At 45.6% G+C, this 20,651-nt stretch overlaps 2 protein-coding genes across 2 annotated transcripts; one reads left to right on the top strand and one right to left on the bottom strand.

Annotated features, from left to right (window-relative positions):
• Positions 1-362: 362 nt before the first annotated feature.
• On the top strand, positions 363-1,745 carry LOC106560952 (MANSC domain-containing protein 4). Its single transcript, XM_045688722.1, has 3 exons — positions 363-435; positions 714-853; positions 1,212-1,745. Exons 1-3 carry the CDS (start codon positions 363-365, stop codon positions 1,743-1,745), a joined length of 747 nt encoding a protein of 248 aa, XP_045544678.1.
• A 1,042-nt stretch (positions 1,746-2,787) lies between these two features.
• Positions 2,788-20,332, bottom strand: LOC106560988 (28S ribosomal protein S35, mitochondrial). Its single transcript, XM_014124499.2, has 8 exons — positions 20,128-20,332; positions 19,862-19,914; positions 11,712-11,879; positions 11,437-11,497; positions 11,210-11,349; positions 8,516-8,625; positions 8,241-8,310; positions 2,788-3,386 (listed from the first exon to the last, which is right to left on the bottom strand). The coding sequence occupies exons 1-8, from the start codon at positions 20,267-20,269 to the stop codon at positions 3,123-3,125; spliced, it is 1,008 nt and encodes a 335-aa protein (XP_013979974.1). The 5' UTR covers positions 20,270-20,332; the 3' UTR covers positions 2,788-3,122.
• Between the last annotated feature and the right edge of the window lie 319 nt (positions 20,333-20,651).

The following is a 20,651-nucleotide window of genomic DNA, read 5'->3' as shown; positions in this document are numbered from 1 at the left end:
TGTAAGTTTACTGTAATTGTTCATTTTTGTATCGGATTTGTACTATATACTAGATGCGCAGCGATATCAGTTTAACCCTACTAGAACCCAAATGTACCATTATGTAAATGTCGACATTAAAAAAGTATTCTCAAATGTTTAATTCATGACCTATTGGAGGCAATTTTGTACAATATTATAATCAGGTGCCCTGCCAGTTGGACAGGCGTAGCATGTCATGTGTGACTGCGCTACGCAAAAGTTTATTCATCTGTTGCAGGGTGCGTCGATGGATAATTAACATTTTATGTAACTCCTTAGTTTCTTGTAACCTGGCGATATTCCACTATGACACCATCCAAGAGAACGTGAACTGTTTTCATATGCACTGTCCAACATTGGAGAGCTGTATCCTAAGCTACAGAGGCAACGTCATCCTGTACAACATCACCAAAGGTGAGCCTCCATAAGATAAACATGTTTAGACCCAGGAACTAAGTCGTGCTTTAGTGCTGTTTGTTTCTATGAATTCTAAAAGAAGCCAAACACAGATGTATATTACTGGTTATTAATACACACACAAAAAGCTTTACCTAGAACATTGCAGGCACTTTATACACTCTTATAGCTTATATTGAGTGATTTGGGATGGTATAGGCTTCAGTGAAATGATTTATCACCTGCTACTCTGACAGCATTTGACTGTGGGGTTGGATGTCTTGGGTCTCACACAGGGGTGGATCCGGACCTGTTGGTGTTTGGAAAGTACTTCACCTCCAACGTGCGGGTGTTGCCCCACCTCTACACCAGAGTCAACGCCTCACAGCCCCTAGCCTCAGACAAGCGCCAGTTCAACCGGCCACCCGTCCCCCCTGTCCAGCCTCTAACCATAGCCCCTACTGCCAGGATCTCCACCACCACTGCCACCGCCGCCACCACCACCACCGCCACCACCACCACCCCCGCCACCACCACCACCCCCGCCACCACCACCACCCCGCCACCACCACCACCACCACCACCGCCGCCACCACCACCACCACCGCCGCCACCACCACCACCGCCACCACCCCGCCACCACCACCGCCACCACCACCACCGCCACCACCGCCGCCACCACCACCACCACCACCACCACCACCGCCGCACCCCAGAGCCCTACTCTGGGCACTACTCAATCCCCCGTCACATCCACCCCCTCCTCCACCATAATGCCCACCCTGGGAACCCAGGCCCCCACCACCACTCCCCCGACCCCCACCACGACTGCCCCCTACACCACCCAGACCATCCCTGCCTATCCATCAACCCACAGAGAATCAACTACCACCCCTCATCCCACCACACCTACCCAGCAGCCCACATCCACAGCCAGGATGGCCACCACCACCACCAGTCCCCTGACCTCCCTGGCTCCTGCAGCCAACGTGGATGGCAGTAACAAGCAGGACCTCAACGACACCAAGGGCTACGTGGGCAGGAACCTAACAGAGGCCGCAGGGGGAGAAGGCGACCAGGGTAGCCAGGGCGCGGTGGAGTCCCCCTCACCCGGTGGTTTGGGCCCAGGGTGGCACGTAGCGGCACACACCCTGCTGGTTGCCGCGGTGACGGTCGTCACGGTGCTGCTGAGCTGCTGCTGTTCCGTGCTGCTAGTGGTGAGCTGGAGGGGTCGGAGGAAGAGGAAGGGCCGGTACAGGACCACCTGGAGGGGGAAAGGGGGGTCCATGCGCCTCATTAAGTATGCCATTGTCAGGGAGAGCTCCTGAGGTAACCATGGGGTTCAAAACAGGGACTAACAAAGCTTTTACAGGGAACTGCACATTTAAAAGTAAAGTAATGCTAGTCCACTAGAGAAGTAATGTTTACATCAGAAACAATCATCAATTTAGCAAAGGGACCTGCCACCGACCTGCGAATGTTGTTTTCCTCCCTTCAAACACAATCTGTATGTGTGTGTGTGTAGTCTGGAAAAACCACTGAAACTGAAAAGCAAAGATCGGGACCATCACTGGTGTAAATGGTAAAAGAAATGCAGTTATTTTTTCCCCATTCTGACATGTTCAGTATCATCTTACTTATGTATACCTATACTTTAGTGGTTTTGAAAAGATGAGCTGCATGGAGCTTATTTTAGATTCCGTAGACCCAGTAGAGAATGAATTGAAGTACATGCCAAAACTGTGAGACCAAAGTTGCTGTGAGGATTGTGGTTAATACTGATGTAATGGCTTGAGACTTTCAGTAACTGCTGATGCATTTGTAGGTCATTTGCCTAAAGATACCGTACGTCCTTTTGGCAGACCTACATCTTGATGCGGTCGAATGAAATCAAACAGATGTTGATGCCAAACTCCATGGACAGTGCCCAGTGTCTGCTCTGCTTTAAGTGCATTGATGGGGGCTTCCAAGCAAGAAAAGCTGCTGCAACAAGCCAAGTTTTGATCTGAGGCAGTAAGCTGCTAAATGGACTGTGGTGTATGCGAGTGGAGGTGTATCTTAGGCTCAGACCCATCTTGCCACCACTCCTCCAGAACATCTTTCCTGCACATGGGGTTTCACCTGACCCAGAATCACATGGACCAGAGCAGGAACCTTTTTGAAGGGTTTGGTGATTTATTTTTTATAGGCCCATTGCTGAATGTCATTTCAGTAGGGTGCTTCTCTTTGTCCCCCTGGGCCAGAGGGGAGAAGGTGATGGGTTTGAAGCCAGGAAGAGAGGGTAATACAGTAAACATTTGTGTCCACTGTCTAGTGATGTAAAAAGCACTTGTTGAAATAACAGTAAGAACTTAGCCCAAATTTCAGAACTGAGAAAAATGAAGCTTTTTATTTAAAATGCAAGGAATACATTTTTTGCTTCTGGCTATCAGTTTAGCATAACTAGTATTAGACAATTGTATTACAGACATATAAACAGAGGTCCTTTTATTTATTGTCAATAAATATTTCACAAAAAGACAGTTACAGGCATCAAATGCTGTGTGTGGTGAAATCAGATGATAGGTTTGTCTAGACATTGAACTGGTCACCCCAAGTGTGTAGCAGTCGAGTTCTGGTCTTTGCTTTGTATTGGTGACTACACTGTCCATTGACTGTTCTTGCTCACTCTCCTGTGTGTATCTGCATGTATAGAAGAGGGCATATTAAAGGTTGAGCAGTTTCTTCACAGCGTCTCTGTACTGGTGCATGCTGCTCTCGCTCTCTCCCTCGTTCTTCAGTCTGGTCACAGAGTCCCTGTACTCCAGCACCTCCGGCCTCCCCAGCAGCTCCTCCCTCACCGCCTCTCCGTCCCCCTCTACCTGCATGCGGACCAACGTGGACATGATGTTCTTTTGAGAGGGGCTGTCCTCCCAGCTGTACTCTTCCATGTCTGCCACAGTCTTCTCCGACTCCCAATCCTCAATTTTCTAGAAAGAGTAAGTGGAACAGCACAGCATTGTTAGCTACAATGTATTCAGAAAGTACTCAGACCCCTTGACTTTTTCCCAAAAATGTTACGTTACAGCTTTATTCTAAAATTGATTCAAACATCCCCCCCCCCATCAATTTACACACGATACCCCAAAATGACAAAGCAAAAACAGGTTTACACATTTCTGCCAAAAAAGAAAAGTTACATCACATTTACATAAGTATTCAGACCCTTTACTCAGTATTTTGTTGAAGCACCTTTGGCAGTGATAACAGCCTCGAGTCGTCTTGGGTATGACGTTACAAGCTTGGCACACCTGTATTTGGGGAGTTTCTCCCATTCATCTCTGCAGATCATCTCAAGCTCTGTCAGGTTGGAGGGGAGCATCGCTGCACAGCTATTTTCAGGTCTCTCTAGAGATGTTGGATCGGATTCAAGTCCGAGCTCTGGCTGGGCCTCTCAAGGACATTGAGACTTGTCCCGAAGCCACTCCTGCATTGTCTTGGCTGTGTGCTTAGGGTCGTTGTCCTGTTGGTAGGTGAACCTTCGCCCCAGTCTGAGGTCTTGAGGGCTCTGGAGCAGGTTTTCATCAATGATCTCTCTGTACTTTGCTCTGTTCATCTTTCCCCTCTATCCTGACTAGTCTCCCAGTCCCTGCCACTGAAAAACATCCCCACAGCATGATGCTGCCACCACCATGCTTCACCGTAGGGAATGTTGCCAGGTTTCCTCCAGACGTGATGCTTGGCATTCAGGCCAAAGAGTTCAATCTTGGTTTCATCAGAACAGAGAATCTTGAATCCAAACTTCTTCCATTTAAGAATGATGGGGACCTTCAATGCTGCAGACATTTTGTGGTACCCTTCCCCAGATCTGTGCCTCAACACAATCCTGTCTCAGAGCTCTACAGACAATTCCTATGGTGGCTTGGTTTTTGATCTGATATGTACTGTCAACTGTGGGACTTTATATAGACAGGTGTGTGCCTTTCCAAATCATGTCCAATCAATTGAATTTACCACAGGTGGACTCCAATCAAGTTGTAGAAACATCAAGGTTGATTAATGGAAACAGGATGCACCTGAGCTTACATTTACATTTTAAGTCATTTAGCAGACGCTCTTATCCAGAGCGACTTACAAATTGGTGCATTCACCTTATAATATCCAGTGGAACAACCACTTTACAATAGTGCATCTAAATCTTTTAAGGGGGGGTAGAAGGATTACTTTATCCTATCCTAGGTATTCCTTAAAGAGGTGGGGTTTCAGGTGTCTCCGGAAGGTGGTGATTGACTCCGCTGTCCTGGCGTCGTGAGGGAGCTTGTTCCACCATTGGGGTGCCAGAGCAGCGAACAGTTTTGACTGGGCTGAGCGGGAACTGTGCTTCCTCAGAGGTAGGGAGGCGAGCAGGCCAGAGGTGGATGAACGCAGTGCCCTTGTTTGGGTGTAGGGCCTGATCAGAGCCTGAAGGTACGGAGGTGCCGTTCCCCTCACAGCTCCGTAGGCAAGCACCATGGTCTTGTAGCGGATGCGAGCTTCGACTGGAAGCCAGTGGAGAGAGCGGAGGAGCGGGGTGACGTGAGAGAACTTGGGAAGGTTGAACACCAGACGGGCTGCGGCGTTCTGGATGAGTTGTAGCTAAATTTTGAGTCTCATCGCAAAGGGTCCGAATACTTATGTAAATAAGATATTTTTTCCTTCTTCGCTTTGTCATTATGGGGTATTGTGTGTAGATTGATGGAAAAATATAATTTAATCAATTTTAGAAGGCTGTAACATAACAAAATGTAGAAAAAGGGGTCTGAATACTTTCTGAATGCACCATACATAACCTCAGACAAAAAAATCATAACCGTGATTCTTCTGTTTATGCCTCAATATATGACAATAACGAGAGGTATGTGACACGTTAACATAAGGTGTCCCACAGGGGTCCGTGATGGCCCGTCATGGGAATGTGGGTTTGGGGACAGAGCAATGTGTGGAACCCCTTGAGTGCCCTGGTCGCCCCTCAACCCTTTGTGGCGCTCCTCTCTCCTGTCCTCTCACAGAGATAGTGTTTCTCCAGACGTGGTGCTGAGTCCCTCCACCACAGCCGGTCTCCCTCCCATCACATTCCCCAGAGGACAATAGGCCCGTTGTGTGTGAGCTTAAAGCAGGGGCTGCCACAGGCGCTCCTGCAGCCCAGGTGTTTGGGGTTAATGGACCTCATTACGTCTATATGGTCCCCAATATCAAGACTGGCTGGAGGCCAACCCCTCCAGCGGACAGGTGGTGCAGTGGGGATGGCTGGAGAAGAGATCAGTCCTCTCCCCGTTAGCCTGACTGTCAGGATTATTACGCCACTACAAAATAGGATCAGCTAAGGTTCTGTACTGTAGTTTTATTCAGACTCTAGCCATCTGATTGTAAATTAAAATGAAACTACACTGGGTATACAAAATTATTTAGATTGACAGACTGACCAGGTGAATCAAGGTGAAAGCTATGATCCCTTATTGATGTCACTTCAAAATCAGCATAGATGAAGGGAAGGAGACAGGTTCAAGAAAATGTTTTACACAATCCATGTCTCAAAGTGTATGTGTGCCATTCAGAGGGTGACAAATAATTTAAGTGCCTTTGAACGGGGTATGGTAGTAGGTACCAAGCGCACCGGTTTGTCTCAAGAACTGCAACGCTGCTGGGTTTTTCACACTCAACAGTTTCCTGTGTGTATCAAGAATGGTCCACCACCCAAAGGACATCCAGCAAACTTGACAACTGTGGGAAGCATTGGAGTCAACATGGGCCAGCATCCCTGTGGAACACTTTCGACGCCTTGTAGAGTCCATACCCCGGTGAATTGAGGCTGTTCTGAGGGTAAAAGGGGAGGGGGGGGGGTGCAACTCAATAATAGGAAGGTGTTCCTAATGTTTGGTCTACTCAGTGTACATAGCTATAATGGTTGACCATTGGTCTGACAGACAGACTCCATATCTCCCACCACAGAGTGTATCCCAGTGAATGAAAAGAGGGAGATGCAGAGGAGGAAAACATTTGTGGGTTTTATTACTGGAATGGGACACAGAGTACTGGAGCGCTCAGATAAGAGATGGACATATTAGATAGTCACTTGGGGATTGGAGCGACTCTAGTGCCCAGCGGGCCAGACGGTAAAGTACTGTAGACTTCCTGCTGTGGTGTGGTGGAGGACTGTGGTCCGTCCCAGTAGAGCACTGGCCCGGATCAACAGCCCACAGCAGAATTAGCAACAGGCCCAGAGAGTCAAGAGTCCTTCTCACTGAGCGAAGAGATAGAATCACCTCAGTGGCAACTAACAATTGGCCTCTTTGTGGGCTTGCGTTACTACCGGTGTATGGGTTCTCCCTCCCAGCGTCCACCAACCTGCAGGCTGCACTGTGCCTTCCATTGTGCGTGTAAAGGGCAGCGGACAGTGTTCCGCTTCCCGGCTCTGACGCCATTTCTTAGAGAGACAAAAAAAAAAAAGCCAAGGCTTTCTACCAGCTAAACCCCTGCTGCCTTGGCCAGAGAAACCCCTGCTGCCTTGGCCAGAGAAACCCCTGCTGCCTTGGCCAGAGAAACCCCTGCTGCCTTGGCCAGAGAAACCCCTGCTGCCTTGGCCAGAGAAACCCCTGCTGCCTTGGCCAGAGAAACCCCTGCTGCCTTGGCCAGAGAAACCCCTGCTGCCTTGGCCAGAGAAACCCCTGCTGCCTTGGCCAGAGAAACCCCTGCTGCCTTGGCCAGAGAAACCCCTGCTGCCTTGGCCAGAGAAACCCCTGCTGCCTTGGCCAGAGAAACCCCTGCTGCCTTGGTCAGAGAAACCCCTGCTGCCTTGGCCAGAGAAACCCCTGCTGCCTTGTCCAGAGAAACCCCTGCTGCCTTGGCCAGAGAAACCCCTGCTGCCTTGGCCAGAGAAACCCCTGCTGCCTTGGCCAGAGAAACCCCTGCTGCCTTGGCCAGAGAAACCCCTGCTGCCTTGGCCAGAGAAACCCCTGCTGCCTTGGCCAGAGAAACCCCTGCTGCCTTGGCGAGAGAACTGCCACAGGCACAACAGGGAGAGTCATTCATTCCCGTGTGGCTGTACTCTCATGTGAAAGCAGCCTGTGCTGGTGACCCTGGTGGTGGATTTCTCAGGTGTGTGGTGTTGGTTGGAGTTGGCGCACTGTGAATAAGTGGCGGGGTCAGGACCTTATTCTGGTGTTGGTTTTCTCCTGTTTAGAGGGGAAATGCCAGTGGAACAATGCTGCTGTATGCCGTCCTTTTGCCTATTCACCACTCATAGCTCCCTAACAGGCTCTCTCTTTCACACCAAGGGTAGAGAGAGGTGTCAAGTCCATTGGTGCTAGCTAGATTGACATGGTCTTAGCAGTTGGAAATGAAAACAGACAAACGGAGGGAGGAAGAGCATTGGCCACGGAAAAGCCACACGAGTGTCTCAGCAGGACACGGGGGTTTGGTGGGGAGGGTGTGACTTGTGAATAGTGAACTCTTGAAATATTCATGACTTGGTTGAAAGGCAACAAAAAAAGCCTGTCATGCTCTTTCTACTTAAAAATCCCTAATGTATACGCAAGGGACGGCTTAAGGTATCAGGCATCCCTTTCCTGGTACATCACGGATTCTCTGGATAGTGATGGACTTGGCTGCCTGACCATTTGTCTACTCATCGTCCACGTATTGGCTGGGTGGTGAGGTTAGGTGGAAGATTATGTCTACTCAAGCTCTTTGGCACTGACCAGGGTCACGTTCAGGAAGATGCAACGTACTGACATAGCAGACAGACATGTCCTGAATAGAACATCGGGACTTTCTGAACGCGCCCCTGGCACTAGCAAGACACTTACCCACGACTCGTGATAGAGGACAGTCAGGAGGTACATGGCATGGTCATAATTCTGCTGTCTCACAGGGCAGCTGGCAGGGCAAAGGTGAGAAAAAAATAAATAAAACATTGATTAGAAAGTACAGGGCGAGTTGAAGTAAAACCTCCCCATCAAAAGACGTCACTGTAAAGCAATGACGACAGTGAAGGACCAATAACTTACTTAGTCTCTTTTAAACGAAGAGGAACTAGTCGATATTTGTAATAGTACATTGAACAACAGGGAGCGCTGCTTACCTGTCAGTGGTGATGGTGAGTGTGTCCGTGTCCTTGCAGTACCTCTCTCCTACCAGTTTAACCATCTTCTTCCTGGCATGGTCATCCAAGTTCAGACAGGAGAGCTTAAGCTGAGCGGACAGAAACACAATCTTACATTATAATACTGAAGCTTATTTGGTTTGCCTAAGCTGCTTCAAAATGAAACCCTCAATGCACTTTTAGCACGCAAAAAAACAATAGACGCAACCGTCCATCCTGACTCATGACATCTGAAATAAGCGCCGTGCCACACTAAATGTTGAAACTCTGCAGCAGTGAAACACTTCATCACAAATTATGCTTAAAATGATTCCAAAGAACTGCAGCCGTCACAGCTGTACGGGGGAATAATGTTTTCTGCAGCATGAATCATACCTGCTTGACCTAACAACCCCTTTGTACACTTAACATAGGCCCAGGCCTGTTGTTACCTCATATCCCAGCAATAATGTCTTGCATTACGCCTGGGAAGAAAACACTTCAATTTGCTCAACTTAACCCCGAGGCAGACATTTTCAATATATTAGCCCACACAGCTACAAGGATGCACTTTCATGCTAGGTTTAGGACCTCGTATTGAAGCTTAGAAACTTTGGCCAAGATAACTGCCAACAAATGCTTCTTGTAGTCATCAATGAGCTTGCTGCACCTTTCTACTGGGAACTGGTCTCACTCTTCAGCAGCAAACTGTTCTAGTTCTTCAATGTTTTAGGTGTGCCCTCCACCATCTGCTGTTTTCAGCTCACGCCGTAGGTTATAGATGTGATTCAGATCTGGACTCCTCACTGGCCACTCCATAACAGTGTTTCTTCTTGAACCATTCCTGGGTGTGTGTGTGGTTGTTGTCCTACTGGAAAACACACAACCTTCAACAGGTACACCATTTTTGGACACTGGGTTGAACATTGCACTCCAAAACACCTTGATAATCCGCTGATTTCACGACGTCTTGCACACAGTACCAGAGGTAGCAAAGCAGTCCCACAGCATTATCGAACCTCCCCCATAATCAATTAGTTATTTTCTTTGAACGCTTAATTTGGTTGTTGGTAAACATAGGAAGACCCCACTGCTGAAGGAGACAAGAAAGCCCAATTGAACGTCTCAAAAACCCATCTAAACAAGCCCAAAATCCTGGAGAAAATGTTCTGTGGACCAGTGAAACAAAATTAGAGCTCTTTGTCAATACATATCAGAGCGGTGTCTTTACTGACAACCAAATGAAGGATTTAATAAAAAATAACACCCTCCCTACAATCTAACATGGGGAGGTTTAATAAGGCTGTGGGGTTGCTTTGTTGCCTCTGGTACTGGGGGCCTTGGAGGTGTGCAAGGCATCATGAAATCAGCAGATGATCATGTGATTTGTATTCCAATGTTCAACCCAGTGTCCAGAAAACTGGGTCTCCATTAAAGGTTGTGTGTTTTCCAGCAGGACAATGACCCCAAAACACATCAAAATAAGCACCCAGGAATGGTTATGAAGAGATGCTGGACTGTTCTGGATTGGCCAGCGAAGAGGGCGGATCTGAATCACATCCAAACAATGGTGAGATCTGAAAACAGCAGTTGGTAGAGGGCACCCCTCAAATATTGATGAATTAGAGCAGTTTGCTGCTGAAAAGATGACCAAATTGTCAGTAGAAGGTTGCAGCAAGCTCATTGATGGCTACAATACGCATTTGTCTGCAGTGATCTTGGCCTTAGGCTGTGCAACCAAGTACTAGCTCTGGGGTGCCAATACTTTTGTCCATACCATGTCTTTATTTTCTACATTACAATTGTAAACATAAGTTTACTAAAATAAAATTGGTTCTGCAATGTTGAAAATCCAATAAGGTGTGGTGACCAAAAGTTGTTCTACATTTCTACTTATTTTAGAAGAAATGAGGAATGATTTAATAAAGGTGCAAGGGTGCTAATATACTGCATTTGCCCACAACTGTACAAGCATCATGAAAGCTCTAACACAAACTCATATTTTTTGTTAACCTTTATTTAACTAGGCAAGCCACTTAAGAACTAATTCTTATTTACAATGACAGTCTAGCAGGGAACTGCGTTGTTCAGGGGCAGAACAGGAGATTTTTTACCTTGTCAGCTCGGGGAGTCGATCTAGCAACCTTTCGATTACTGGCCCAATGCTCTAACCACTAGGCTACCTTGACTTGTTGAAAATCTGTTATTTTTTTGGACCTAACTTGCTTAACTTTTTATATGTGGTTTCTTCCTTCAGACTCCATAGAATTACCTCTTCCTTAATATTTGGTAAAATTATTAATTTAGTGTATGGTTTCCTAGAAATAAGGGTGGCACAACCCTTTGGCTCAACTTACCCCATTCTCCCCTAAGCATTTGTTTTTAGGTTCCCCTTTAGTGCGGTTCTCTATTTGTGGCAAGTATGTTATAGCAGTATTTCATAGGCGTAAAAGCATAGATACGGACAATGGAGGTCTTTCTTGAAAGGTCAGCCGGACATGAGCTGAGAGCTGTTTAGTGAATCTCTAGATCCCTTCTATACAAAAGAGGAAAAGTCTGCACTTTCTATGAATTCCGTAGAGGGTCAAATACAGGTCAAAGAGTCAAATTGAAATAGTAGCATTTTAATCTGTAAACTAAACCCCCTGAGTCCCAGACCATATAGGCCTACAACACAGGCAGACAGAAACTTACTCTGAGGTGGACTATGCGGGCAGATGGGTTTCTGAGGGAGGTGCCGGCAGACACGTAGTCCTTGCTCTCTACTTTGACAGGGAAGTGCTCATCACATTTAGCACCTGTGTCCAGGGCAGAGGGCCACTCTGTGCAGAACGCTTCAGGGAAAAGAGAAACAGAAACACAATTAAATACTGTTGCTACAGTAACATTAGTGTGACTCAATAAGCAATTTTGTGACTTACGTTTCAGAGCTTCACAGTGTTTCTTTATGGCTAATGGAGTTAAATGCAAAAAGTTTGGAATCTGAAAAGAGAACCGTTTTAATAAAAATCTGAATTAGCTACAATGCACAGAACAGAAATACCACTGTACAAGTAACATATGTGGAACCAGTATGACCTGACAGCACAATACAATATATAGCTTTAAATGGTACAAATAATTTCCCTCCCATTGCCAGATAATGCTGACATCAAAAGCTCTCATATCATGCCAAGTTGGAGATAAGACCTCTGACCTTGATGAGCTCCAGGTTGCCCTTCTTCTCTGGGGGCACCCCTTTCTTCACTGGGAAGCCCATGCGGACAGGCAGGGGCACAGAGCCCTGTCTGAAGGGGGTAGCGGTCGGGTAGACTGCAGTCCAGTCCTGGTCTTCAGGCATCCTGTCTGTCCTGGGGTCGCCCGCCTGACACACACCACGGAGACAGGGAACAGATGGAAAGGAGACAGTATGTGGGTCAACTTCAAAATACATATACATCTTTCTTTCTGTCAATATACAGCTTGGAATAAACTTGATCAAAAATTCCTCATTACTTCTTTTTTTAATAGTAAAAAATGTGGGCTGAATTCATGACATGCCCCTCTCCCCCCAAGGACCATAATGTGCTGTAGTAGCCATGTTGGCCTACTTGGAGTGCCTTCAGAAAGTATTCACACCCCTTGACATTTTGTTGCGTTTCACCCTGGAATTAAAATGGATTAAATGGAGATTTTTGTGTCACTGGCCTTCACACAATAGCCCCATAACGTCAAAGGTGAATTATGTTTTTCGAAATTGTTACAAATTAAATAAAAAATGTAAAGCTCAAATGTAATTCAACCCCTTACGGAAAGCCTAAAGCCTAAATAAAGTTCAGGAGTAAAAATTTGCTTAACAAGTGACATGCTTGTAATCGTTAAGGACTGGGGAGTTTTTCAGGATAAAAAAAAAAAAAAAGAAACTGAATGGAGCGAAGCCCAGGCAAAATCCCAGAGGAAAACCTGGTTCAGTCTGCTTTCCACCAGACACTGGGAATTCACCTTTCAGCAGGAAAATAACCTTAAACACAAGGCCAAATCTACACTGGAGTTGCTTACCAAGAAGACAGTGAATGTTCCTGAGTGGCTGAGTTACAGTTTTGAATTAAAATCCAATTGAAAATGATCAACAATCGATTTGACACAGTTTGAATAATTGAGGGGGGAAAATGATCCAGGTGCTCCTACAAAGTATTGACTCAGGGGTGTGAATAGTTATGTAAATTCGATATCTGCAAAAATGTCTAAAAACATGTTTTCACTTTGTAATTATGAGGTATTGTGTGTAGATCAGGCTGTAACACAACAAAATGTGGAATAAGTCAAGGGGTATGAATACTTTCTAAAGGCACTGTTGTGTAGTCCATACAGTTTATCTGTCTTTGTATATTCCACTTAATATGTAGACTAGAGGGCACTATTTTTACTTAAACTTTATTTATACAGGAAGTCTCATTGAGATAAAATACATTTTTCAAGAGAGACCTGGTCCAACCAAGACAGCAGCAGGGGGAAACAAAGTTTCAGACAAATCTCAGACATAACTTACAGACATAGAAACACAATGAACAAACGATAGCCGTAGACACCCATAAATTACAATCACATACATAGATACACAAACACCATAGATAAAAATCTATCACGTGTACCACTGCATGAAATCCTAATGACAAATCACGTTCCTCAGTAACAGGAGGGTCAAACTTTAAAACACCAAAGACCCTGGGGTTTCAAACTGGTCTGGAGACAGTTCCAAGACCACGAAGCCGAGTAACTAAAACCGTTTTTGCCATGATCCATTTGGATTTTTGGAAAGTGGGAGTGACACCGTAGCTGACCTAGTCAAAAGAAGAACAGAGATAAAGCAGCAGATTTCCCAAAACAGTCTTGTAGATCAGAGTATACCAATGTTTAAGCCTACATAGACTTAATGAAGACCAGTCAACAGCACTGTAGAGATCATAGTGACGTGTCAGCTGCTTTTGGTTAGTAATAAACCTAAAAGGGCCTCATGATACACAGAATCCAGTGCCTTCAGGGTAGTGCTTGAGGTCTGCTTATAAATAACATCAACGTAGTCCAAGACAGACAAGAATGTACACCATACAGTCTCTTTAATGGCCTCAAAGGAAGAAAAAAAACTAGTCTTATGTCGGTAATAAAAACCTACTCTCAACTTCAGTTTCTTTACCAGGTTCTCAACATTATTATTGAAGCTCAGCTTCTCACCCAGCCAAACTCACAGATATCTGTGCGTTTTGACTTGCTCTGTGGAATGTCCTTTCAAGGTAGCAATGACATGGTTTTCAGAGTGTTGTTCAGAAAACACCATGCATTTTGTTTGAGGAATTTCGAACACGCTTCAAATCGCAGAGACAAACTTCTGCCACTCGACTAGAGAATAGTGTCATATTGAGGCTCCCGAGTGACGCAGCGGTCTAAGGAACTGCATCTCAGTGCTAGAGGTGTCACTACAGACACCCTGGTTCGATTCCAGGCAGTATCACAACCGGCAACGAATGGGAGTCCCATAGGGCGGCGCACAATTGGCCCAGCGTCCTCCGGGTTTGTCGGGTTTGGCCGTCATTGTAAATAAGAATTTGTTCTTAACTGACTTGCCTAGTTAAATAAAGGTAAATAAAGTTTTAAAAAACTGTGTGTGCCTCCAGTTGATGAACTACACTTCCTCCCCAGTTACGCTTTCACAGAGGTGTTTGGAACACACTACATAGACAATTCGCACAGGCAGCCGCCTACGTCTTCCATTTGTTCCCCGTAAACAAGCGTTGTAACATGGAGATAGAACCATGTGGGAACACTAACCCTAACACTATAAAAGGTGTGTAGTGATTTAATGTTATTATTATATTTAATTTTCTGATATGAAAGATAAGTTCCTTATGTTTCTCAAAACAGTACTGCAAGTGATGTGTGCTAACTTTCAGACCGAGCATCAGGGCTCTTAACAAAAGTCTCCTGGTAAAGAAGATCCTATCGTCAATAGGCGCTAAAGTAGTTAGCATTTATGAATTGGGTACTCAAGGACTGGAGTTGAGAAACATTGGTTACACACTAGCAATGCTGGGAATTAACTTGCAAAAAAAATATAATCCGCCTGAAGCCAGGAGTTCAATCAAATTACATTTAAACTTACTCTGTCGATTGGCTGAAGGCTTGGTCCTTATACAGTGGGTAATAATAATAATATATATTTTTTTTAATCTAATAGAACGTATAATTAAACAGAATTTCCAAACGTGGGTCTGTTGTAGACCCATGCAGCTCCTTGAGCTTACCTCATGTCAAAAATAAAAGTTCCCCACAAGTTCTTGCTTTTTTTGTGCAGGTATGGTACACATGCAGGACTTTGACATGCGGTAAGTGGAGAGGAATTAGGTCTACAACAGACCCACATTTGTAAAGTCTTTAAATTGTCGTCATTTCTCAATTTCCCCCCTGCATGAGGACCAACCCTACGGACAATCAGCAGAGTAAGTTTATTTAACTTCCAGTGGACTTTTCCGGGTGTTTTTTGCAAGCCAATTCCTACCAATACTAGTGTGTAAATACTAGCGTTTCTAAAAACAGCTACTTCGAACTATGATATGTGCCTACGGTAATTAGCTAGCTACATCTGCCAGTATGGAATGGTTTTATCTTTACTGCTAATAAAATGGGGGGCAAAAGACCCAGCCAAAAATATACTTTTGGTAAGCGGTTTGTTTAGCACGTGTTTACGAACATTCGCAATCCTACCCGACTGTGCTAGGGTGGGTATCAAACTTTTGATTCGGTTAACCACTACAAACTTGAGGTCTTCATGGTGTAAAAAGTTGGACCCGTTCCAAAATAGATCCGTGACTTTCCCACCTGACCCGATATGCTTACATTTTATTGGATAAATAAACGGAGACCCGTTTGGAATGAGCCTGAGGAAAGTCAGACCCGTTCTGAAAAGGATGATGGAAAACAGACCCGTGCTGGTTCGGATCAGAGAGACCCGTTCAGATCCGAGAGTAGAAAGCGAGAGAAAGAAAGCTCCAACTGGGCGCTGCCAGCGCCATCAATAAACAAGTGATATTGGCCAAATGATCTACAGTTACGTGTCCTTAAACTTCAAAACATGAATGAAACCTTCAAACGTTTTGAACAGGCTTATTTTGCAGCTATTACCAACAAAGGCGATGGCCTACCCAACAAATGAGAGCAATAGGCAAATGCTATTTCCTTCACAACAGGCCTACTTTTAAACTAAATGCAGAGCACAAAATAAATTCTGAACTTAATTTAGCCAACGAAAATGTCTTAAAATGAAACAAAACACATTGGGTTCTAAAGAGTTAAGTAGCCAGAGGCCATCAACTGCCTTTCTTTAAATTACAGCGTGGCTGTTGTCATCAACCGGAAACAGGGTATTCTGTCATTTCACTTTTCAACGTTTTTTTCACTTCATTACTCCAAATGACGGCACCGAAGCGGGCAACTTTTCACTGTGAAATAGACTGTATCTATGTTGGTTGGTGATATGGATTCGGACACGTCCACGCAGTTTGAAAAGTGATGATGTCGAGGTGAGTGAAATAAGTAAAGAGAAGATATATGTTTGGTGCTGTTGATGCTATGAAACATGAGATGAGTAATGTAGGGTATGTAAACATTATATAAAGTGGCATTGTTTAAAGTGGCTAGTGATACATTTATAACATCAATTTTTCCATTATTAAAGTGGCTAGTTGAGTCAGTATGCTGGCAGCAGCCACTCAATGTTAGTGATGGCTGTTTAACAGTCTGATGGCCTTGAGATAGAAGCTGTTTTTCAGTCTCTCGGTCCCAGCTTTGATGCACCTGTACTGACCTCGCTTTCTGGATGATAGCGGGGTGAACAGGCAGTGGCTCGGGTGGTTGTTGTCCTTGATCTTTTTGGCCTTCCTGTGACATCGGGTGGTGTAGGTGTCCTGGAGGGCAGGTACTTTGCCCCCGGTGATGCGTTGTGCAGACCTCACTACCCTCTGGAGAGCCTTACGGTTAAGGGCGGAGCAGTTGCCGTACCAGGCGGTGATTCAGCCCGACAGGATGCTCTCGATTGTGCATCTGTAAAAGTTTGTGAGTGTTTGTGGTGACAAGTCGAATTTCTTCAGCCTCCTGAGGTTGAAGAGGCGCTTCACCACACTGTCTGTGTGGGTGGACCATTTCAGTTTGTCCGTGATGTGTACGCTGAGGAACTTAAAACTTTCCACCCTCTCCACTACTGTCCCGTCGATGTGGATAGGGGGCTGCTCTCTCTGCTGTTTCCTGAAGTCCACGATCACCTCCTTTGTTTTGTTGACATTGAGTGTGAGGTTATTTTCCTGACACCACATTCCTAGGGCCCTCACCTCCTCCCTGTAGGCCGTCTCGCCGTTGTTGGTAATCAAGCCTGCCACTGTAGTGTCGTCTGCAAACTTGATGATTGAGTTGGAGGCGTGCATGGCCACACAGTCGTGGGTGAACAGGGAGTACAGGAGAGGGCTGAGAACGCACCCTTGTGGGGACCCAGTGTTGAGGATCAGCGGGGTGGAGATGTTACCTACCCTCACTACCTGGGGGCGGCCCGTCAGGAAGTCCAGGACCCAGTTGCACAGGGCGGGGTCGAGACCCAGGGTCTCGAGCTTAATGGAGAGTTTGAAGGGTACTATGGTGTTAAATGCTGAGCTGTAGTCGATGAACAGCATTCTTACATAGGTATTCCTCTTGTCCAGATGGGTAAGGGCAGTGTGATTGCGTTGTCTGTGGACCTATTAGGGAGGTAAGCAAATTGGAGTGGGTCTGGGGTGTCAGGTAGGGTGGAGGTGATATGGTCCTTGACTAGTCTCTCAAAGCACTTCATGATGACGGAAGTGAGTGCTATGGGGCGGTAGTCATTTAGCTCAGTTACCTTAGCTTTCTTGGGAACAGGAACAATGGTGGCCCTCTTGAAGCATGTGGGAACAGCAGACTAGGATAAGGCTTGATTGAATATGTCCGTAAACACCAGCCAGCTGGTTTGCGCATGCTCTGAGGACGTGGCTGGGGATGCCGTCTGGGCCTGCAGCCTTGCGAGGCTTAACACGTTTAAATGTTTTACTCACGTTGGCTGCAGTGAAGGAGAGCCTGCAGGTTTTGGTAGCGGGCCGTGTCGGTGGCACAGTATTGTCCTCAAAGCGAGCAAAACGTTGTTTAGTCTGTCTGGGAGCAAGACATCGTGATCCGCGACGGGGCTGGTTTTTCTTTTGTAGTCAGTGATTGACTGTAGACCCTGCCACATACCTCTCATGTCTGAGCCGTTGAATTGCGACTCTACTTTGTCTCTATACTGACGCTTAGCTTGTTTGATTGCCTTGCGGAGGGAATAGCTACACTGTTTGTATTCTGTCATGTTTCCGGTCACCTTGCCCTGATTAAAAGCAGCGGTTTGCGCGAATGCTACCATCAATCCACGGTTTCTGGATGGGGAATGTTTTAATAATAGACGCTGTGGGTACAACATCACCGATGCACTTGCTAATGAACTCGCTCACCGAATCAGCGTATTCATCAATGTTGTTGTTCGACGCTATGCGGAACATATCCCAGTCAACGTGATCGAAGCAATCTTGAAGCGTGGAATCCGATTGGTCGGACCAGCGTTGAACAGACCTGAGTGCAGGTGCTTCCTGTTTTAGTTTCTGTCTATAAGCTGGGAGCAACAAAATGGAGTCGTGGTCAGCTTTTCCGAAAGGAGGGCGGGGGAGGGCCTTATATGCATCGTGGAAGATAGAATAACAATGATCCATGGTTTTGCCAGCCCAAGTCGCAATCGATATGCTGATAGAATTTAAGGAGCCTTGTTTTCAGATTAGCCTTGTTAAAATTTCCAGCTACAATAAATGCAGCCTCAGGATATGTGGTTTCCAGTTTACATAGAGTCGAATGAAGTTCTTTCAGGGCCGTCGATGTGTCTGCTTGGGGGGGGGATATACACGACTGTGATTATGATCGAAGAGAATTCTCTTGGTAGATAATGCGGTCTGCATTTGATTGTGAGGAATTCTAAGTCAGGTGAACAAAAGGACTTGAGTTCCTGTACGTTGTTATGATCACACCACGTCTCGTTAATCATAAGGCATACACCCCTCCCTCCCTTCTTACGAGAGATGCTTGTTTCTGTCGGCGCGATGCGTGAAGAAACCAGGTGGCTGTACCGACTCAGATAGCGTGTCTCGAGTGAGCCATGTTTCCGTGAAACAAAGAACGTTACAGTCTCTGATGTCTCTCTGGAAGGCACCCCTTGCTCGGATTTTGTCTACCTTGGTGTCAAGAGACTGGACATTGGCGAGTAGTATGCTCGGGAGCGGTGCGCGATGTGCCCGTCTACGGAGCCTGACCAGAAGACCGCTCCGTCTGCCCCTTCTGCGGCGCTGTTGTTTTGGGTCGCCGGCTGGGATCCAATCCATTGTCCTGGGTGGTGGGCCAAACAGAGGATCCGCTTCAGGAAAGTCGTATTTCTGGTCGTAATGTTGGTGAGTTAACGTTGCTCTTATATCCAATAGTTCCTCCTGACTGTATGTAATAAAACCTAAGATTTCCTGGGGTAACAATGTAAGAAATAACACATTAAAAAACACTGCATAGTTTCCTAGGAACGCGAAGCGAGGCGGCCAACTCTGTCCTGTTCTATTGGTTTTCATATCAACTTTATTTTTTGTTGTCCAGAATTCAAAGGCGCAATCCTAGTCATATTAGCAACCCATCCTAGCTGTTGCATCTTCAGATTCACCCTCTAAGTTTCTAACTGAGATCTCTGTCATATACCGCTTGCATCAGGTGAGGTGTTTGGAATTGCCTTTTGGCAAATGCTTGAAAATGACATTTTATTGGAGGCTTCATTACAGGTGTTGCATACTATGTTAAGATGAATTGCCATAATCGAAATGTGATTTCTGACATTCTGAACACGATGGGTGGACGTCCTAATGGGTTACGCACCTAAATGCATATGGGTCCGGTTTATCTCTCAAATGGCCGGCAAATTAAAATATTGCTGGTCACATTGTCTGGCGCCACATTTTCCTAACGGAAACCCTGATATATAGGGTTAGACAGCATGCAATTCTCACACCATTTCCCTTTTTTTGTGACCAAAATGTGCAATTCTCATCACACAAACACTACATTAACAGAGGACATGTCCAATCGGGTCTTGAGAGTAAGTCAATTTTAATTGCACATACTCCAGACCCCTGGAAATTATATCAGAACCGACCTAGATCTAAGACAAAAGTCCGAATTTTGGACCCGGAACCGGTCTGATCTTGGGTCTGTTGGACCCGTCCAGACATCTACTACAAACATTATTTGCTCACTCACCTCTCTCCTTGATCTTCGGTTGAAAGGTCCTCTGTTCTCTCTGTCAGGAAAGCCTGAAATCGATATCGATTGTGTCAGAAAAACACGATACAGCCCAATTAATTATGCCAGCAACTAGCTATGCGGTATCCAACTTTCTATATGAACGTTTCTATACGAAACTTAGACATCATTGCGACCAGGGTTCATATAGTCATTTGGAACAGGCTAGCTAGCTAGCAAATTAGCTCCTCGATGTGACGGCATGGTATTGCATGGAAACTCACCTTTATTTTGACTAGAATTATTGGTAGACAAAGCCGTTGCATATGTTGCTCTGTTTAACGGGTTACGCACATGAACTCCATACATATGACAATGTATTCGTCCTAAGGACAAAATTGATTTCTTCAATGTATGTGCAGCCATGTTTGAGGAGGCAATGTCAACCTATGGCGAGGCGAGAGGGACAGTCGTTTAGCGCTTGCGAAATAGAACATCAATACAACATTGGGTATCAGCGCCCCCCTTTGGTATAGATAATGAACTGCAATATGGGAAACGGTGAACGCATTAGTGGTAGCCAATTACAAGTGTTTTATTACGTATTTTCGTAAAATCTAGGTCTATTTTAGAATTTCTAAACTTATTTTTCTGTTAGACTACAATATAGGAGCTCAACAATATTTTAATGGTGTTTATGCTTGGGATTACCCAATTACTCGCATGATCGTTATCTGAAAAAGTACGGTTTCTGATTGGTTCATTCTTGATAAACCAAAACATGTATTTGAGCGGCTGAGGTCAAGTC

This window comes from Salmo salar, chromosome ssa10, assembly GCF_905237065.1.
Source record: "Salmo salar chromosome ssa10, Ssal_v3.1, whole genome shotgun sequence".
NCBI lineage: Eukaryota > Metazoa > Chordata > Actinopteri > Salmoniformes > Salmonidae > Salmo > Salmo salar.
This window is presented reverse-complemented; position numbering and strand designations above follow the sequence as displayed.